This window comes from Colletes gigas, unplaced genomic scaffold (assembly GCF_013123115.1).
Source record: "Colletes gigas isolate AHSC1104 unplaced genomic scaffold, ASM1312311v1 Colletes_gigas_Sc00013, whole genome shotgun sequence".
In the NCBI taxonomy this organism is placed as follows: Eukaryota; Metazoa; Arthropoda; class Insecta; order Hymenoptera; family Colletidae; genus Colletes; species Colletes gigas.
The window spans coordinates 6,487,941-6,503,151 of record NW_025106642.1 but is presented as its reverse complement, the minus strand read 5'-3'; the positions used below and the strand labels follow the sequence as shown (position 1 = coordinate 6,503,151).

Sequence of the window (15,211 nt, the reverse complement as noted above, 5' to 3'; positions counted from 1 at the left end):
AAGTATGCGGTGTCTGGCTAATGTTTTTACCAACGCAAACGGAGAGTCTCAGAGTGGGGCATCGAGGGCGCAAAGAACATGTCGAATGTGGCCTAATTTAGGCAGCCTTACGTTGCCCGAAACGGATCGTTTGTTCGGAATATTTACATAATTCCCATCCCGAAAACGCGATTCGTAACTACCGACCGTAATTCGCCTAATGAAGCCATACCGCCGTCGCGCCCCGCCAGGGGCTGGTAATTTCCGCTTTCTTCGTTTCAACTTCAGACGACAATGCGCGCCGCGAAAGTAGGCTCACCCAGTGCCGCGAGACGCTTTAATAGAGAAGCTCGCCTCTGGAAGAGCAGCCGAAGCGCTACGAATTCTTGCCTTCGTTTCTAATTACAATTTAAGCCGAGCTTGGCTTTCTCGCGCGCGTCACCAAGTCGAGATTTCGAGGCTCGAATCGTTCCGCTGAAATATCATCGCGCTCCAGTTTCCCGCGCCTCTGCCGTTAATACAAATTTAATACGTCTGTCGTCGTTGCTACGACCCTCGAATACGAGACGTCTTCGCGAATGGAAAATCTGCTGCCAGTCACATGAGTCATTGCAGGGTGAAAGGGCCGAATCAGACGTTGTTTTAGCGCGTGGAGATTCGCTACCCGAGGTACGGCCCTGTATTTTCAAGACACTCTGCGTACATAAATTCAAGTACTCCCTACTGTAAATTTAATTCTAATGGAACTTTGCGAACTGATATACACGCGAGCGAAGCTGCTGCCATAAGCTAGCATTAGAATAAACATGAAAGACGATGAACCGAATGACTCCTCTTCTGAATAAAATAAATATGTAGAATATTCCAGTAACCGTAGAGCAACCCGGAACGTGGTTGTGATTCTACACGAAACAGTGAGTCGTAAACGTAGCGTAAGTAGAAATAGTAAGTAATGATCAGACGTGCCAGATACTCGACTGTAGAAAAACTGAGTGGAACGTCTCGTTATTCCTTTCAGAATTGCTCCTTTGTTCTCCCCTCTGTGTTATGTCAAAGTGGAACGTAGAATAATTTTTGCTCGGTTGTAAACCTGACCTAAGTTTACAAATTTTAGACGAAACATTGAACAATGTCGATCAACTTTTGCTCGATCGCCTTAAGAGAACTATTCAAAACATCTGACCTAATACAACTCCCTCTTTCTCGTCACCTCCATTCCCGACACTTCAGATAAGCCCCCCGGATATACGACAGCTTCCCATCGCCCCTTCCCCGCAATTTCCACGTCCGGAAGTACGCCGAAACGACGCTTCCGCCAGGGGTAATAAATTCCTCGTCGAAGTTCGCGTGATCTATGTAGGCTGTCCGATCGACGAGAAACTCTCGCGCTGACAGGGGGTCGCCATGGGGAACGCGGGGGCGTCGTCGCGACGACACGCGTCTCGCGACCGGTCGTACATTAGTCTTAACGGTCTTCTAAGTATTCATCCGGTGAGTAATATCTTTGGTTCCGCGCGTCGGACGACAGCAAAGCGGATTGGCAGCAGAAGGGTGTAGGAGGCGCGTGGAGGGCGTCCCGACGCCGGGCAGACAGGGTTGGCGCGTAGATGGCGCAGCTGGTGACCCCGTAAAATCGATACTTATCGTCTCTGGCGGAAGGCAGGCCGACTTTCCAGTACGCGGCTCGTGTGCACGAGGTAAACACGGCTCCTATGGCAATTAGAATGGAATGATACGAGGGGTGGCCTTTCAGTCAGCTTCTCGACGATCATCATGGTACGTTGATCAACCCGGAGGACTGTCGCGGCGACGACCCGCGGGATCGTTGGGCGCGTGTGACGCGAGGGGATCGGTTGACAGGCGGACATTAATGACGATCAGTGAGCAAACACCGCGACAGTTCTCGGTTTCGATCCCGATCACGCGTGGATCGCAGACGCATAGCATCACTGTTTCTGTTTTCTGTGCAGTACGGTTTTGTGAATTACGCCCTCGAGCTGCTGGTTGTGAGGACCTTTGACAGCGAGACGTGGGAGGCGATAAAGTAGGTAAAACGAAGGCGCGTGGGTTTCGCGCCGACTCGCTCGACCCTTTGTGCCCGCTGGCTTTTGTTGTTCCCGCGTATGCAGTTCCCTTTTCCTGCATGACACTTTCCACCCTCGTTGTTTATAATCCTGGAATAGATTCGTTCGAAAAGACGGCGTTTGGGCAGAGGTTTAGTTGACCGCCAGAAGACGCTACGCCACGTGGTGCGTACCCATGCTCGTGCAGCTTTATTTCCCCTGCAGCGTGGCGGCGCGTACAGCGAACCTCGATGCATCCGTGACCCGAATCCCCCGGATTCTTTAATTGAAATTTCACCGAACCACCTCTGTGACTCGCCTACGTCCCTCTGCGCTCCACGGAATTTATATTGAATTTTACGACCAATCGGAGTCGCAGAAACGATTGAATTTCTGATTCGACGGTCTCGGTGCAAGGCTGAATGCGCGCGCGTTTTTTTTACGATTCGTTTCGATCGGGGGCGAGGAAATTTTTAGAAAATTGGCTGAACGAACATACGTCGACGTATTTTATTATCGAGAGTTTTCTACTTCTGTAACAACAGAAAGAAACACGAGGAAAATCAATTCAAGTTTATAGGATGGAAGATGAATAATGATCCAGCTACAAACTTGAAAGTGTTTGAAACTCTATGCACCTAGATAAACGAATAAAAGTTGGTTGACGTGACTGTAATTCCGAAACAAATTACGTATTCATGGACTTCACTATTATATTTCTATTCTTTATATCGAATATTAAATTTTACTATCGTCTTAATCCGAGGTAAAGTTCACTAGAATCAGTGCCATTTCATAAATACCATTCGTTGTAGGACAATTGCTCGTTCCACACTTACGATTCGTATACCCTTTAGTGCCCTATTCTTTTCTTAAAGACTCGTCGTAAAATGTCTCTTCATGATTCCTTAATGCCCCCTTGAGCCTCAATAACCTTCTTACTACGCATCGACCCTCCATAAAGGCGTCCACAGCTTCACAAGCACAATCACGCAGGCTGATGCTCGTAAACCTTCCAACACAATCATTTCTAAAGGTTGAGAACATACTGAACGATTTTCATTTTATAGGCGAAAGCTCTAAGAACATTTTAAGGTTTCTTAAGATGTTTCGAATGGGTCCTAGACTTTCTTCAACGCGTATCTTTAGGACTGCTTTATTTTCGTGATAAAAGCGTAAAGAACTTTTCAGAGCACTTGTGTCTTATTTATTAGACTTTTTATTCAATAACGAACTTAATGTCTACTTTTGGTTCGCTCTAGTAATTCATGATCAGTTGCAGGTTTTACGAAGCCAGAGTAAAACGTCAGGCACAATACTGCTCGCAATTCTTTCCACGGCTGATCTTTATTTCTTTCTAGAATACTCTCTGTAAACTGTAAACAACATAAATTTAAACGCAATTTGCCTCCATACTTTCCAACAAAATTACACAACTTCAAGAGTGTTTCATCCATATTAATGTATACTCTTCTCAATAATTCTCAACGTTCGTTGAGAAATATATAAACTTATTTCATCTTGATCTGCTTTTTAAAAAGAGCAAACCTAGTCACGGAATCAGAAAGGACTGTAGCCACGGTAAACTTTATTTCCGTCCCTTCGTCGGATCAACAAGTTCGCGTAATAAACTTTTGTTTACACGATACTCCGAGCGTATTGATTCAACGACAGGTCGTCGAAATATTGGCACGCGTTCCGGGTGTTTGTTCACGGAGCGAATCCTTAAATCCTGCATCGAACGACCTGCATAAATGGTTTACCGTTTACAAGGAATCTTGTTACGAGTCGTGTTTCTTCTCGACCGTCTTGCAATATCGTTTCGAAACTTAATTTGTTTAATAGGTAAGTTTGTTTAGTATGTAGTGACGTTTTGGTTTTAAATGGTATACATTAAAAATGGAAACATCCGTTTTACCAATTCCCACGAACGAATCTAAAATTTGTATTCATTATTCAGAAATAAAATTTGCACGTAGCGTATCGGGATTATCGCGGAACGTATTCGTTGTAGAAATCCGATGGATTCGACAGAATTACAGGCTCGCGGTACACGCGACGGAAATCGTAAAAAGCGTAATTCGCGACGAACGAACGTTTTTATAACGTCGCGCCGGAACTTCTGTCGCAGGTTGTTTTTATTCGTGGAACTCGGTCGCAATTTCTCGTCCGGTAGTCAATGGGAGCTTTCGAGTTTTCTACCGAGATTGCGAGACCACTTCGCGAAACTCGTGATCCACGAAATCTATAAGAAAAGAACGAAAAGGAACAGGCTCAGCCAACTGGCTCGTAAGGCAGTTTTATGCGCTGTAAACGTTCTTCTTGGCAGTAAAGTGCACGGAGTTATCGGAAGGGGCACGTGTTCAGCAAAGACAATTCTTTCTGCTCGAAACATTCTCAAACACGAGCACGAGTTCTACGTGATTTCAGGTCGTGCCCAACCATGTTCGAACTAAATGATAAATTTCCAGAGAAAGCAGTCGCGAAACGTTTTCGATTCTGCGTTTTGAAATGCTCTCTGCACGAAGTTCTCCGTCGAATAAGCGTCGCGTATAAATTGCTACGTGGTTGGTCTTATTGGTTGTCCGTCATTCGAGTAAACTTTTGCTCATCTCTGACCCGAGATCTCAAGTTCGAGTCTCTATTGCCGCGTCCCTCGCTTTTCACGACTCTCGTATTAGGCAAATTGTCCGGAATAGAAGCTCCTGCGACCGCACAGAGCAGCGACGACGATCGACGATCGACGGTGGTCGTTAACGAGGGTTAGCGATTGCGTGAGAGGGAGTATAATTCGGCCAACCGAAAGTGATGTCTGAGGACGTTGAAACTTGATGCGATAGATCGTGGGTGAAACTTTAAGTGGACATGGGATGGGGGTAACTGGAGTTTTCCAAGAGTTAGAATGCTTATTTCAGTTTATGGACCGCTTTCAAATCACAGCTGCGTATTGTATGCTTGCAAGAAGTTCCTTTGATCAATGAATATAACAAAAGAAAATTAGCCCACGCCATCTGGCAAGACGCGTTTCTAAATCATAGATCCTAACAACTTTCTTCCAGCAGATCACTCTAAGATACGTACAATGATCGTTAAAGGTCAATCGAGGCCGTCGATGCACAACTACGATGAACAATAATTCGTGCAATCGATCAAAACGCTTTCGTATCTCGTCTCGTTTCTGGCGTATCGATCTCGTATTCGCAGCACGGATCATAGTGTGTAAACAAGCATCCAATCGCGTTGTACGTTTTCTATTTATTTGAATTTATGAATACTATTATTTCACCGCGGTATGCTATCGAGCGAAACGCGGCTTTGTAATATTCAAACTTTCAAAACACGGTACGCGAAAGCAGACGAAGTTCGTATGGTTTTCATTTGCGGGGATGGTCGCAAAATTACGAGAGAATTCTTATGCATGCCGTGTAACGCGTTTCGGATGTTGGAATATTACAAAACCGCGCATTGGTCGACAGAGTAGCGGAAACTAACAATGATATTTATGTAAATAGAGCAATGAAGAAATGTTTCATTTAACGCGAGTATTAATTCTCGTCGTATGTACGATAAATTAAATGTTACGGAAGAAAAAGCTTTCTACGAGCATTCGTGTGAATCACGGTAAATAATCAAGAGTCGCACTGTATTGTACTTGTGGTACAATAAGCAGAGAGAAGAATTACGGTCTTATGGAACATTCATTGTAGACAGAAATATGCTTTCAGTGTCCTTTTATGGACTTCGCAAGAATAAATATATCTTGGAGCCTCATTCTCGTTTCGTTTCATTAGTTGGACTCGCGAGCACGATTCTTAAAGCTCTTAAGTCAAACCAAGAAGATTATTTGAATCTACGAGCAAGCCCCGTGAAATACGATAGCTCTTTTTTTATCGTATCTAATAATTACTTCATAGGTGGTAATAGTTGCTAGGAAAATAGAAGGAGGATCGACACACTGGCTAGTTTGATAACAAGTACAAGTCGATGTTCTAAGTGCAGGTACAAGCTTCTTGGGAACCCTCCCAATTCGATTTTCCGTCGTTGCGCAGTAATTGCACTCCGCGACGTTGTTCCAGCGTGATGCTCTTTCCCTGCTGGGTGCAATACGACCATAAACACGTCCATCTATCCGCGTTATTCGACAGACGCTAAAGAAAGTTGTTTACACCGGGAATTTTTGCTTTAACAAACTACTTTTCTAAGTAGTCGACACGATGCACGTATTTTCTCGATGTTATTGCATGCATCATTATCACCCCTTCAAAGATTAGAAAAAAAAATACGGTTTTAATACTTTCCATGATATACAAGTGTCCTTAATTTGAAATAAAAAACAATTTCGCTGTCGGGATATTTTCTCGTCTGCGAAAATCTAAAGTGCTTTCCTTATCTTCGGGCAATCTTTGCATGTAAAACAGATATTAACCCTTTAACGGTTTAATGCATCTAGAAAACGCTCACAGCGTTATCAGTCAACCCCATTATATTTAATACGCGGGTTTCTACTTATTAAATTGAAGATATTTATTTTTATTAGAAAAAAATTTCTAAAGTGGACGGAGCTCGATTAGAAATTAAAATTAATTATTTTAAGCGCGAAAATTTTGATAATAAAGTCGTAGGTACGGCTCTGTAGGTTACGCGATCTCTTTGTCCAAGTAAAATAATTAATCCGTGCCGTGACAAACTCTGATATGGGCACTGTTGTTTGCGAGAAATGCACACCAGAGACACGAAAATGTGGGTTACCTCTGTCGAGTACGATATGACGATGACTCTTGAAAGCTCGCCCAAGAGGGGTCACTTTAGCTGTTCTAAATGACGTTTCACGGCAGCTCGTCGCCGACGTGCTTACAAATTCCGTGATTTAATTCCAGAGATCCCATTCGTCCGTCTCGGGAAATACAAAAACTTTTGCACGACGTTTAAGATGCAGGATATTTTTAAAACTTCAAATTATTACGACGATTCAAAAATTAGAACAAAATACACCTTCAATCTGAAGCTTTGGTACTAAAAATAAACTCTTACGTCGATCGTAATATTTTCTGGCGGTTGTTGTAAGTGAATAAACATTCGTACGAATCGTTTAAGAATTATTTTCGTGGCCTGTTCGAGTTGAATTCCTGTTTTCATTTGGATACAGGAGGTCTCGAAAAATTGCAGGGAAAAAGTCGAGGCGCGCGCGCGGCGTGACAGCTCATATCCATGTCAAACGCTGAAGTGGCTTTCAGCCTTACTTGGTAAACTCAATAGAAACCGCGAAGAGGGTTTAGCAACCTGTTAAAATACTCGGCTTTTGCCAGACAGGAAGTATTTACTTTGTCCGACGCGTCAAACCGAGTAATTAATTTCCCTGCGACACTCTCCTTTTAGACGAAACACCATCACGCGGTAAACAATCCTTTCGCTAATTGCATAATCATACTTTCATCTATTAGAACGTTTACACAGTCGATAGAAAGTGCCAAGTGTTGTTATCCGATTAGCATAATAATGCGAAACGGTTTTAGAAACTTCGATAAATTCGATACTCCTTTCTTTAAGTTCGAGGTCGTTCCACACATCGTGTTATCGCAAGATCCTTACCAATTACATCGATATAGTTCCATAATTCCTTCCTCGAGCAATAACTTGTAGTCCCAGATCTACGGAACGATCTAATCCTTTCGATGAAAAGCTGCACGTGTGTTCTATGTTTCTACGTAACTTTCTAACGTGTCTTTTCCTTACGCTTCTGTAACTTTACATTTAAGCAAAATTAAATGTTTATTTGTTTGTTAATGCAGGAAAGATGCGGCGGTTAACATGGACGGCCAGTTTCTGGTTCGCCAGATCTACGACGACGAAATTACGTACAATATTATATCAGCTGCTGTCAATCGGCTCAGTACGTACATTTTTAACGTTAATAGGAATTTGTTATTCCAATGTCGCAGTTCGAGAAAGTTGATTAAAGTTGAGCAACCCTTTGTACCGTTTCAGGAATATTAATTTTACGAATAAATACACACGGAAAATCGACGTGGCATAAAAACAGTAAGTGTTTCACGCGACACAAAATCCGGGAAGTGAATTTTAGAGGCCAATCGTGTCTGTCCCCGCTATAGCAGGCTCGAGACGAAACGTGATTCACTTTCTCATCGTTCTTTTCTTCGCTGCTTTCATCTCGCCTTAGGCCCATTCTAGCCGCTAAAGTGGCGATCTCAGCGAAGGAGGACCACCTATGTATTTCATACACACTTTGCCCTAATACTGAATGCTGCCGCGTCTATAACACGGATCCAGTTTTATCGTCGAATTCAGTGTCGAATTTAGAACGAAACTTAACTCCCTTTCTTCTCCCATTCTTCGTTCACTTTCTCGAATCGTCGAAGTATCTGCACGTAACAGTTATTATTAAACTACCGAACTGTTCAGATATTCGACAGGTCCCATCTTTAACACATCAATAAATTTACTATAATAGTACGTTGAAGGCGTGGCTATACTCTCGGAATTCTTGACCAGAGTTTCGAATGCTTAATCGTGTTCCCAATACGAATTCTCTCATAGTAGCTTCCTTGATTTGGATGTGTCATTAAGGTCAAGCAATAATGGTCTTCGATGATACATTATCCATTTAAATAATGAATCAGTGACCTATATATTAACTCCAAATTTTTCCTTACTGGTTCTGACTCCCCCAGAATCCGGTCAAATATTCACCGAAATGCGAAAACGTTCGACCTACATACACCACTGGCCAAAAATTATGAATCACTGGACGAGTAAGAAAAAACAGGATCTTTGCATGGAAATTTGACAATTTTGTTCTATTCTTTCCCAGGGAGATTTAAATTGCCCTTTCACCGCAAATGGCACCCTTATTTTTAACGATGGCCAGACACATTCCACCCTGGCAATGAAATTTTCAACCACTTCTTATTTTATATTGTTCCATGCTCCTCGTAGCAGTCGTCAAACGCGTCGACGTCGGATGGTGAAATCGGATATTACAATGGAGCTTTTTCCCATAAAAGCTCCATTGGGTTCGAGTTCGGTATTATGTCAGCCATGCCATATTCTTCGGATCTCCATCGGTTTCTTTTTATCATAAGTATCCTTTGCGCAACCTAGGCGAGCGCTTGAGGTCGTTACTTTGTTGGATAATAAAATTCCTGCTTATTAACCGTCAGCCTCTTTGACTGCTGATATTTCGGCAGTAATATTCAAACGTCGTTATTTTAATCTTATTCGTAGAGTTTGAATACTTACAAAAATCTAGAAATTTTCCAACACAATATCCTTCACGCTAGTTTCAGCGAAGAAACGTTCGCTTCCTTGAATTTGCGCGTCGCGTGCAAAGTCATTTTGAAATTACGTAGGCGCGCGATGCGCGTGGAATTGAATATTCTACGGGGAACGGTGTGCTCAACTTTAATCGAATCGACGATTTCGAAATGCACCAAAGACCCGAACGAGGTGATCGCGTGTTCCTCAGATATCCCAGCCAACGAGATACTGGAGCTATTTGGGCGGATGTTCTTCGAGTTCTGTCAGGATTCCGGGTACGACAAGATCCTCCAGGTGCTGGGAGCTACGCCCAGGGACTTCTTGCAGGTAAATCGCGCGTTGACGTGTCGTTGGAGCGTTCACTTTCGCGTCGAGCGAAATAAGATTACCTCGGGCGACGCGCGTGCGGCCACCGACTCCGAGATTCTTGCGATTCCGTTTCCACGCGGTCTGCCAGTGAAAGTCTTCAGGAAAGATGACACGTAGCCAGATCGACCATAATTCTTCGCGAACGTACGCTTCGTTGTCTTTTATTTGTTTCTACGTCCATTCCTCGAACCCACGAGCACAGAGACGGTACGAAATATGGCCTCTTCTGCCTAAATTGTGCCGTCAGTCGAAAACTGTGTCGCGAATTTAAACGATTAAGAATCACCGAATACCTACGTTGCGTACCTCAGATATATTTCGCATACGAAATCATTCGAACGTGTCCATCTCTGCACACACACCTGCAGACTGGAACCTGTGGAATTCTCATTCGAGCATTCCTCGTGCAACGCTTTCGATGCATTTCTAAACGCTGGATACGAAACCCAAGGAAACGCGACGGACGGGTCGCCGATTGCCGCAACGTGCGGCTGAGTAATTGGACAAAAAGCGCGTAAACTCGTTCTCGCGGACGGAATACGAGCGCGACGTTATTGCCGGCTCGCGCCGAATTTTCTCGTTCGTACGAAACGGCTGAATTCTCGTGGCTTTTGTTTTAAAACGGCATTCAGGTTCTTTATCAGTCAATGTCGTCGGAATTTAAAACGTGGAACACGGTAAAAACTAGTTATTGCATAGAATTGAAATGTCGCGTGCTACGGATAAAAATTTTACTCCTCTATCCGCTTTTTTATTTTCCCAGTTGACTAAAATGGAAAATACACTCGTCGCTGTTTACGTTTCCTCGATCGCGAGTGAAATCGAATTTCATCCACTACTGAAAACTAAAGTGTTTATATTTGTTATTATATCTTAGTAGGAATATTACAATATTATTGGACCAACGAGGTTCTCCCGATGAAATTGAGTGCAAACACGATCTCGTTCGAACTAGTTACAATCGTACGTGTTTGACGAGTGGTCCTCGCTATATTGCCTCGAACGTATAACGAGTAATATGAAAATACAAAACTCTGTGACCCCGATTTTTTCTCAGTCGTTCGGAAGATAAATTTGAACATCGTTTTCAAACAAAGCTGTGTATATTTTCGCGAGACTATCAATTCGATCGTAAGATCGGAATCGGAAACAAGAAAGATGTTTTCTTTTTCCTCGAACGAGTGAAATGTCGGAACACGTTTGTGGAAAGCGTACCGCGTTGAAGTAAAAAGAGCGAAATATGCATTTGAGCGGAGTGTAACATTGAATAAAATCACGCGCGCGTAACAAGAAACTTCTGTCGTGATGAACGCGCGCAATGCGATTAGCAAATGGAACGCCGTCGCGGAACGAGATTACCATCGTGGCGTTTTTCTTCCGCAGAGGTTTCATTTCCGGTTCTCCCCGAGTCAAGTGTCACGTGCGGACAGTTTGTTCTTGTCTCGTATCGAACTTAGATAATTTACGTTTCTACCGTTGGCGTTCCACGCACCGTGTGTCGTTATCGAAATTAATAGCACGCTCGATAACTAGTTAACAGATACCGTGATACTCGATCACGAGGTTCGAATCGCCTGGTCGAAATATAAAATGTTATCGTTGGGGCCGGGGTACGGGCGAGACACCTTTCGCGTCTGATGAAATAACGTGCTTCGTTAGTTTCAATATACCGTCCGCTTAACGAGAGTCTGGTGACGTTTAATTACAGAATTTGGACGCCCTTCACGATCATTTAGGCACTTTGTACCCTGGAATGAGGGCACCCTCTTTCCGATGCACAGAGAGACCGGAGGATGGTGCGCTCATATTGCATTATTACTCCGATCGACCTGGTTTGGAGCATATCGTCATTGGCATCGTTAAGGTATTTTAGGAAAATTGTCGCGCTGGACAAGACTGTGGACCAACAGTCCTCAAACGTATTTCCGTTAGATAATATTGGTAGATAATATTATTTATGGGTTGTTCGAGGCTTTCGCGGTCCGAGAATTTAGTGTTAATACCGGTAAAATGGAACGGTGATTATCGCCTCGTACTTGCCATTTTGTAATAATATAGTTACAAAATACATTATACAATTTTCACCAAAAATATTGGGATAAGATTGACTACGTATATTGACTTTTACGTGAACAACAGGCACTCTGAAATAACGATATTTCTGTCAATATTACGGGTCGCGATACACGTTTTTGTTGGCTCCGGTTAAACCCGAGTCGAATGGACAGGCGCTCGCTATTTAATTTTCGTCGTAACAAATTCGTTCAGGCGGAAACGAACCGCGATTAAACGAGTTATAACTTTCATCGCCATAGACCGTGGCGAAAAAGCTTCACGGCACGGACATAGAGATGCGGATATTGAAGACGAAGAACGAGTGCGATCACGTGCAATTTCTGATAACCAACACGTCCGGTCCGGGGGTCGTTTCGAATCCCATGATCGCTGAATTGGAGACTTTGTCCGTGGGTGAGCGAACATAACATTCGATACGTTTGTTAAAATGAACATTTGAAAACAGAATCTTCGTAAAAAGTTTTAATCGAACAAAAAAGGAACGGAAATTCTGTTTTTCTAACAACAAAAGATAGTTTTTGTGAAACTTTTGTTTCGTAATCTGCTACAGAACCAAAAGTGAGCCCAATGACGTTCTGCCGAGTATTTCCGTTTCACCTGATGTTCGACCAAGACCTCACCATAGTTCAAACCGGATGCACCATAACTCGTGTCATACCTCAAGTGTGCTCTGGTAATTGCAAACTGAACGACATTCTTCTGACCGTAAGTTTCAACAATTTATCAATCCGACTCACGAACCGTTAAGAATAAAAATTGACTCTCTAATATTAACAAATCGACGTGGACTAGGTTTGCACCAATGAGTTTCTAATATTTCATCTTTTATTTTTGTTCTCACGGTGACTCGTGCCTCTCATAGGGTGTTTACACGATGATTAATCTTCTTCGGTACTTCAACGTGCACATCTAGATCAAAAGCCGAGGAAAGAGCGTTGTATGAACACAGAACTTCCTAGCTTTATCTTTCCAGTTACAACAAGTTGAAGGAAACTGTTTGACTTTATCTGATAACTACTATGGTTGGATTAAACTTTACTTAGCTATCTAAGGCCACGTTTCCGTGTGTAAATCATTTCACGAACGATTCCTATGTTGGAAAGCTGGAGAAAATGTCCATGCTATTTTAGTGTCCAATTTCATTTACACCACCAACGAATCAAAGTAAAAAGTACACATTTGTTCCCTGCCGTACACGTAATTTTATCGCTGTAATAACGGCGATACAACAATTCAAAACATCCCCGGCGTTTTCCCGGTGCTGAATCTACGCCATAATTATGATCATCCATACAAAACTTCTCTCTGCCATTGTTACAACGTAGGTCCACCGCAAAAATCACTTTAATTTCAATTACGTGGGTGGACCGTTCGTATAACGAGCAACGAGGAATCGATAATCGTGTTTTATTTCGCGGAATGCCGCATTAGTTAGCGTGGGCCACGAAATTACGTTATTGTCCGACACGTCGTGGCCACTGGCTGATATAATTCATGCGGATTCGTACGCGCGCGATCATATATCTTTCAAATGCGGTCTGTTTCAAACGATATGACACGCACCGTCGGAACAGAACCATTTGACTTCATTTGCATAGCTGCTTGTGCATGCGTTCGCGAGCATAATCAATTATCCGCCCATTATTATTCCCCTGTCGTCGTCTCTGAAATTCACCGTCGAGATCTTAAGAAATCCCCGAGCATTAAGGGATTCGAAAAATTGCAACACGGAAGCTCCGAGGGTTCCAAGCGTCAAATGATACAATTTTTTTGTTATATTTCATTTCAATGAAATTGAACGGTTGAATAATTTATTCATTTAAAGTTTTCGTTGCGCAACTCTGTAAAGAATTATAACTGTTTTCAAGCCTAACCTCGATATAATCCTCATTATTTTTTATTACTCTTTCACAACGTTCCACGAGCTTTCGATCCGTCTAAAGAAATTTAAATTCCTCGATGTTGAAATATTCGTGAATATCGTTTCAAACATTTCCAACGTTTGAAAGTTCTTTTCAAATTTTTTCCCATTTAGATGGGGGTTTCAACGATCCCGGTATATAGTATAGTAAAATGGTACTGAATCTATATATTTATCAAACAAAGAACTTTTTCTGACGAAAAACTTCCTTCAAGATAGGTACAAATGTTTTCCTCGGTTCTTACCGTGACTTTTTCGAGTGCCATCATTATAAATCATCTGTTTACCGTCACAAGTATCTATTGATTTGGAAAATGGCGCCCGTTGCCTATCGATTTCTCAACGAAACACATTTTTACCCCCCGACTCAATTTGTTTCTGTCATTCGGCGAGTGGGGAAAGCAGACATCGCGTTTCGCAACTATGCGAAGTCGATGGAGCGATCAACAGCGGATGTTTGAGACACGCTAAACTTAATTACAAACTCTCTAGAAGCGATGCGACTAATTATAGCAATTACCGCTTGTAAATCATCTTCGTCTATTACCTTTGATCGTTCGGAACGTGATGCTCCATTTAAACCAAAATTTCCTGATTAAAGTTTTCGAAACCGCACTTCACATATTTCAATTTTAATTACACCATCTCCATACATTTTACACGACCGTGTACTCCTTGTATCACTAGCGTTTCATTGATATTTATGTACCCGTGGACATTAGACGAAACAATAATCAATCATTTTTTGTCCGTTCGCCTCGCATTTAAATAAACCTGCAGCTTTGTTCTCGCAGGTCAGGCCGCATTTAGAGTTAACGTTCGAGAACATATTGTCCCACATAAACACGGTGTACGTGCTGCGAACGAAGAAGGGTGTGATGCGAGTTAACGCTACCGAAGAGTACTCGTGTCTGCGCTTGAAAGTTAGTACTGGTGTTCTGATGCAGATGTACGCTGCAGGGTGTAATTTCTAGCTGCATTTATGCATAAACACGTACCGTTGTCACGACCAAGTTTGTTGCTGTTTCAGGGACAAATGTTGTACATTCCCGAGTCGGATCTAGTCATCTTTCTATGCTATCCCAGCGTGATGAATTTGGACGACCTGACCAGGTGAGATTCTCGAGCGGTATTATTACATTTCGTCCACCGTACAGTCTACGTTATTTAAGCTTATTTTTAATTGAATTTAAAATGCTGTGCTGCTTCGAGCACAAAGAGCCGTACAAATATTGAATTACTGTCGACATAGAATCGAGGGCGGTGGAAACATAATCGCGTATTTATGCGCTCACCGAAATCCTACCAAATGAGCAGTAATTTGAAAATTCCCTCGCAGGCGTGTCGCAATAACGAGCATTACGCGGATTAATTTCACTATTTGTTGGGGCACGTTAAACCGCGCTACGCCTCAATCGTCGAATAGTTACTAAATCGAATTTCAATCAGCGTAAACAACACGTTCCCGTTGCAACGATCGGTCAACGCGCGAACGCGTCGATCAGCGCGTTTCGCGCTCAACGTTCTG

The 15,211-nt window shown here is 42.8% G+C and overlaps 1 protein-coding gene across 1 annotated transcript in view; it reads left to right on the top strand.

Annotated features, from left to right (window-relative positions):
• The first annotated feature begins 1,637 nt into the window (after positions 1 to 1,637).
• The window catches only part of LOC122399374 (guanylate cyclase soluble subunit beta-1), a 25,818-nt gene continuing 12,244 nt past the window's right edge, over positions 1,638 to 15,211 (top strand). The window contains exons 1-9 of the mRNA XM_043400022.1: positions 1,638 to 1,755; positions 1,950 to 2,023; positions 7,832 to 7,932; positions 9,526 to 9,644; positions 11,395 to 11,550; positions 12,002 to 12,155; positions 12,313 to 12,467; positions 14,478 to 14,606; positions 14,714 to 14,796. Of these exons, the coding sequence (XP_043255957.1) occupies positions 1,753 to 1,755; positions 1,950 to 2,023; positions 7,832 to 7,932; positions 9,526 to 9,644; positions 11,395 to 11,550; positions 12,002 to 12,155; positions 12,313 to 12,467; positions 14,478 to 14,606; positions 14,714 to 14,796 (974 nt within the window). The 5' untranslated portion in view covers positions 1,638 to 1,752. The remainder of the gene's footprint in view (positions 1,756 to 1,949; positions 2,024 to 7,831; positions 7,933 to 9,525; positions 9,645 to 11,394; positions 11,551 to 12,001; positions 12,156 to 12,312; positions 12,468 to 14,477; positions 14,607 to 14,713; positions 14,797 to 15,211) is intronic.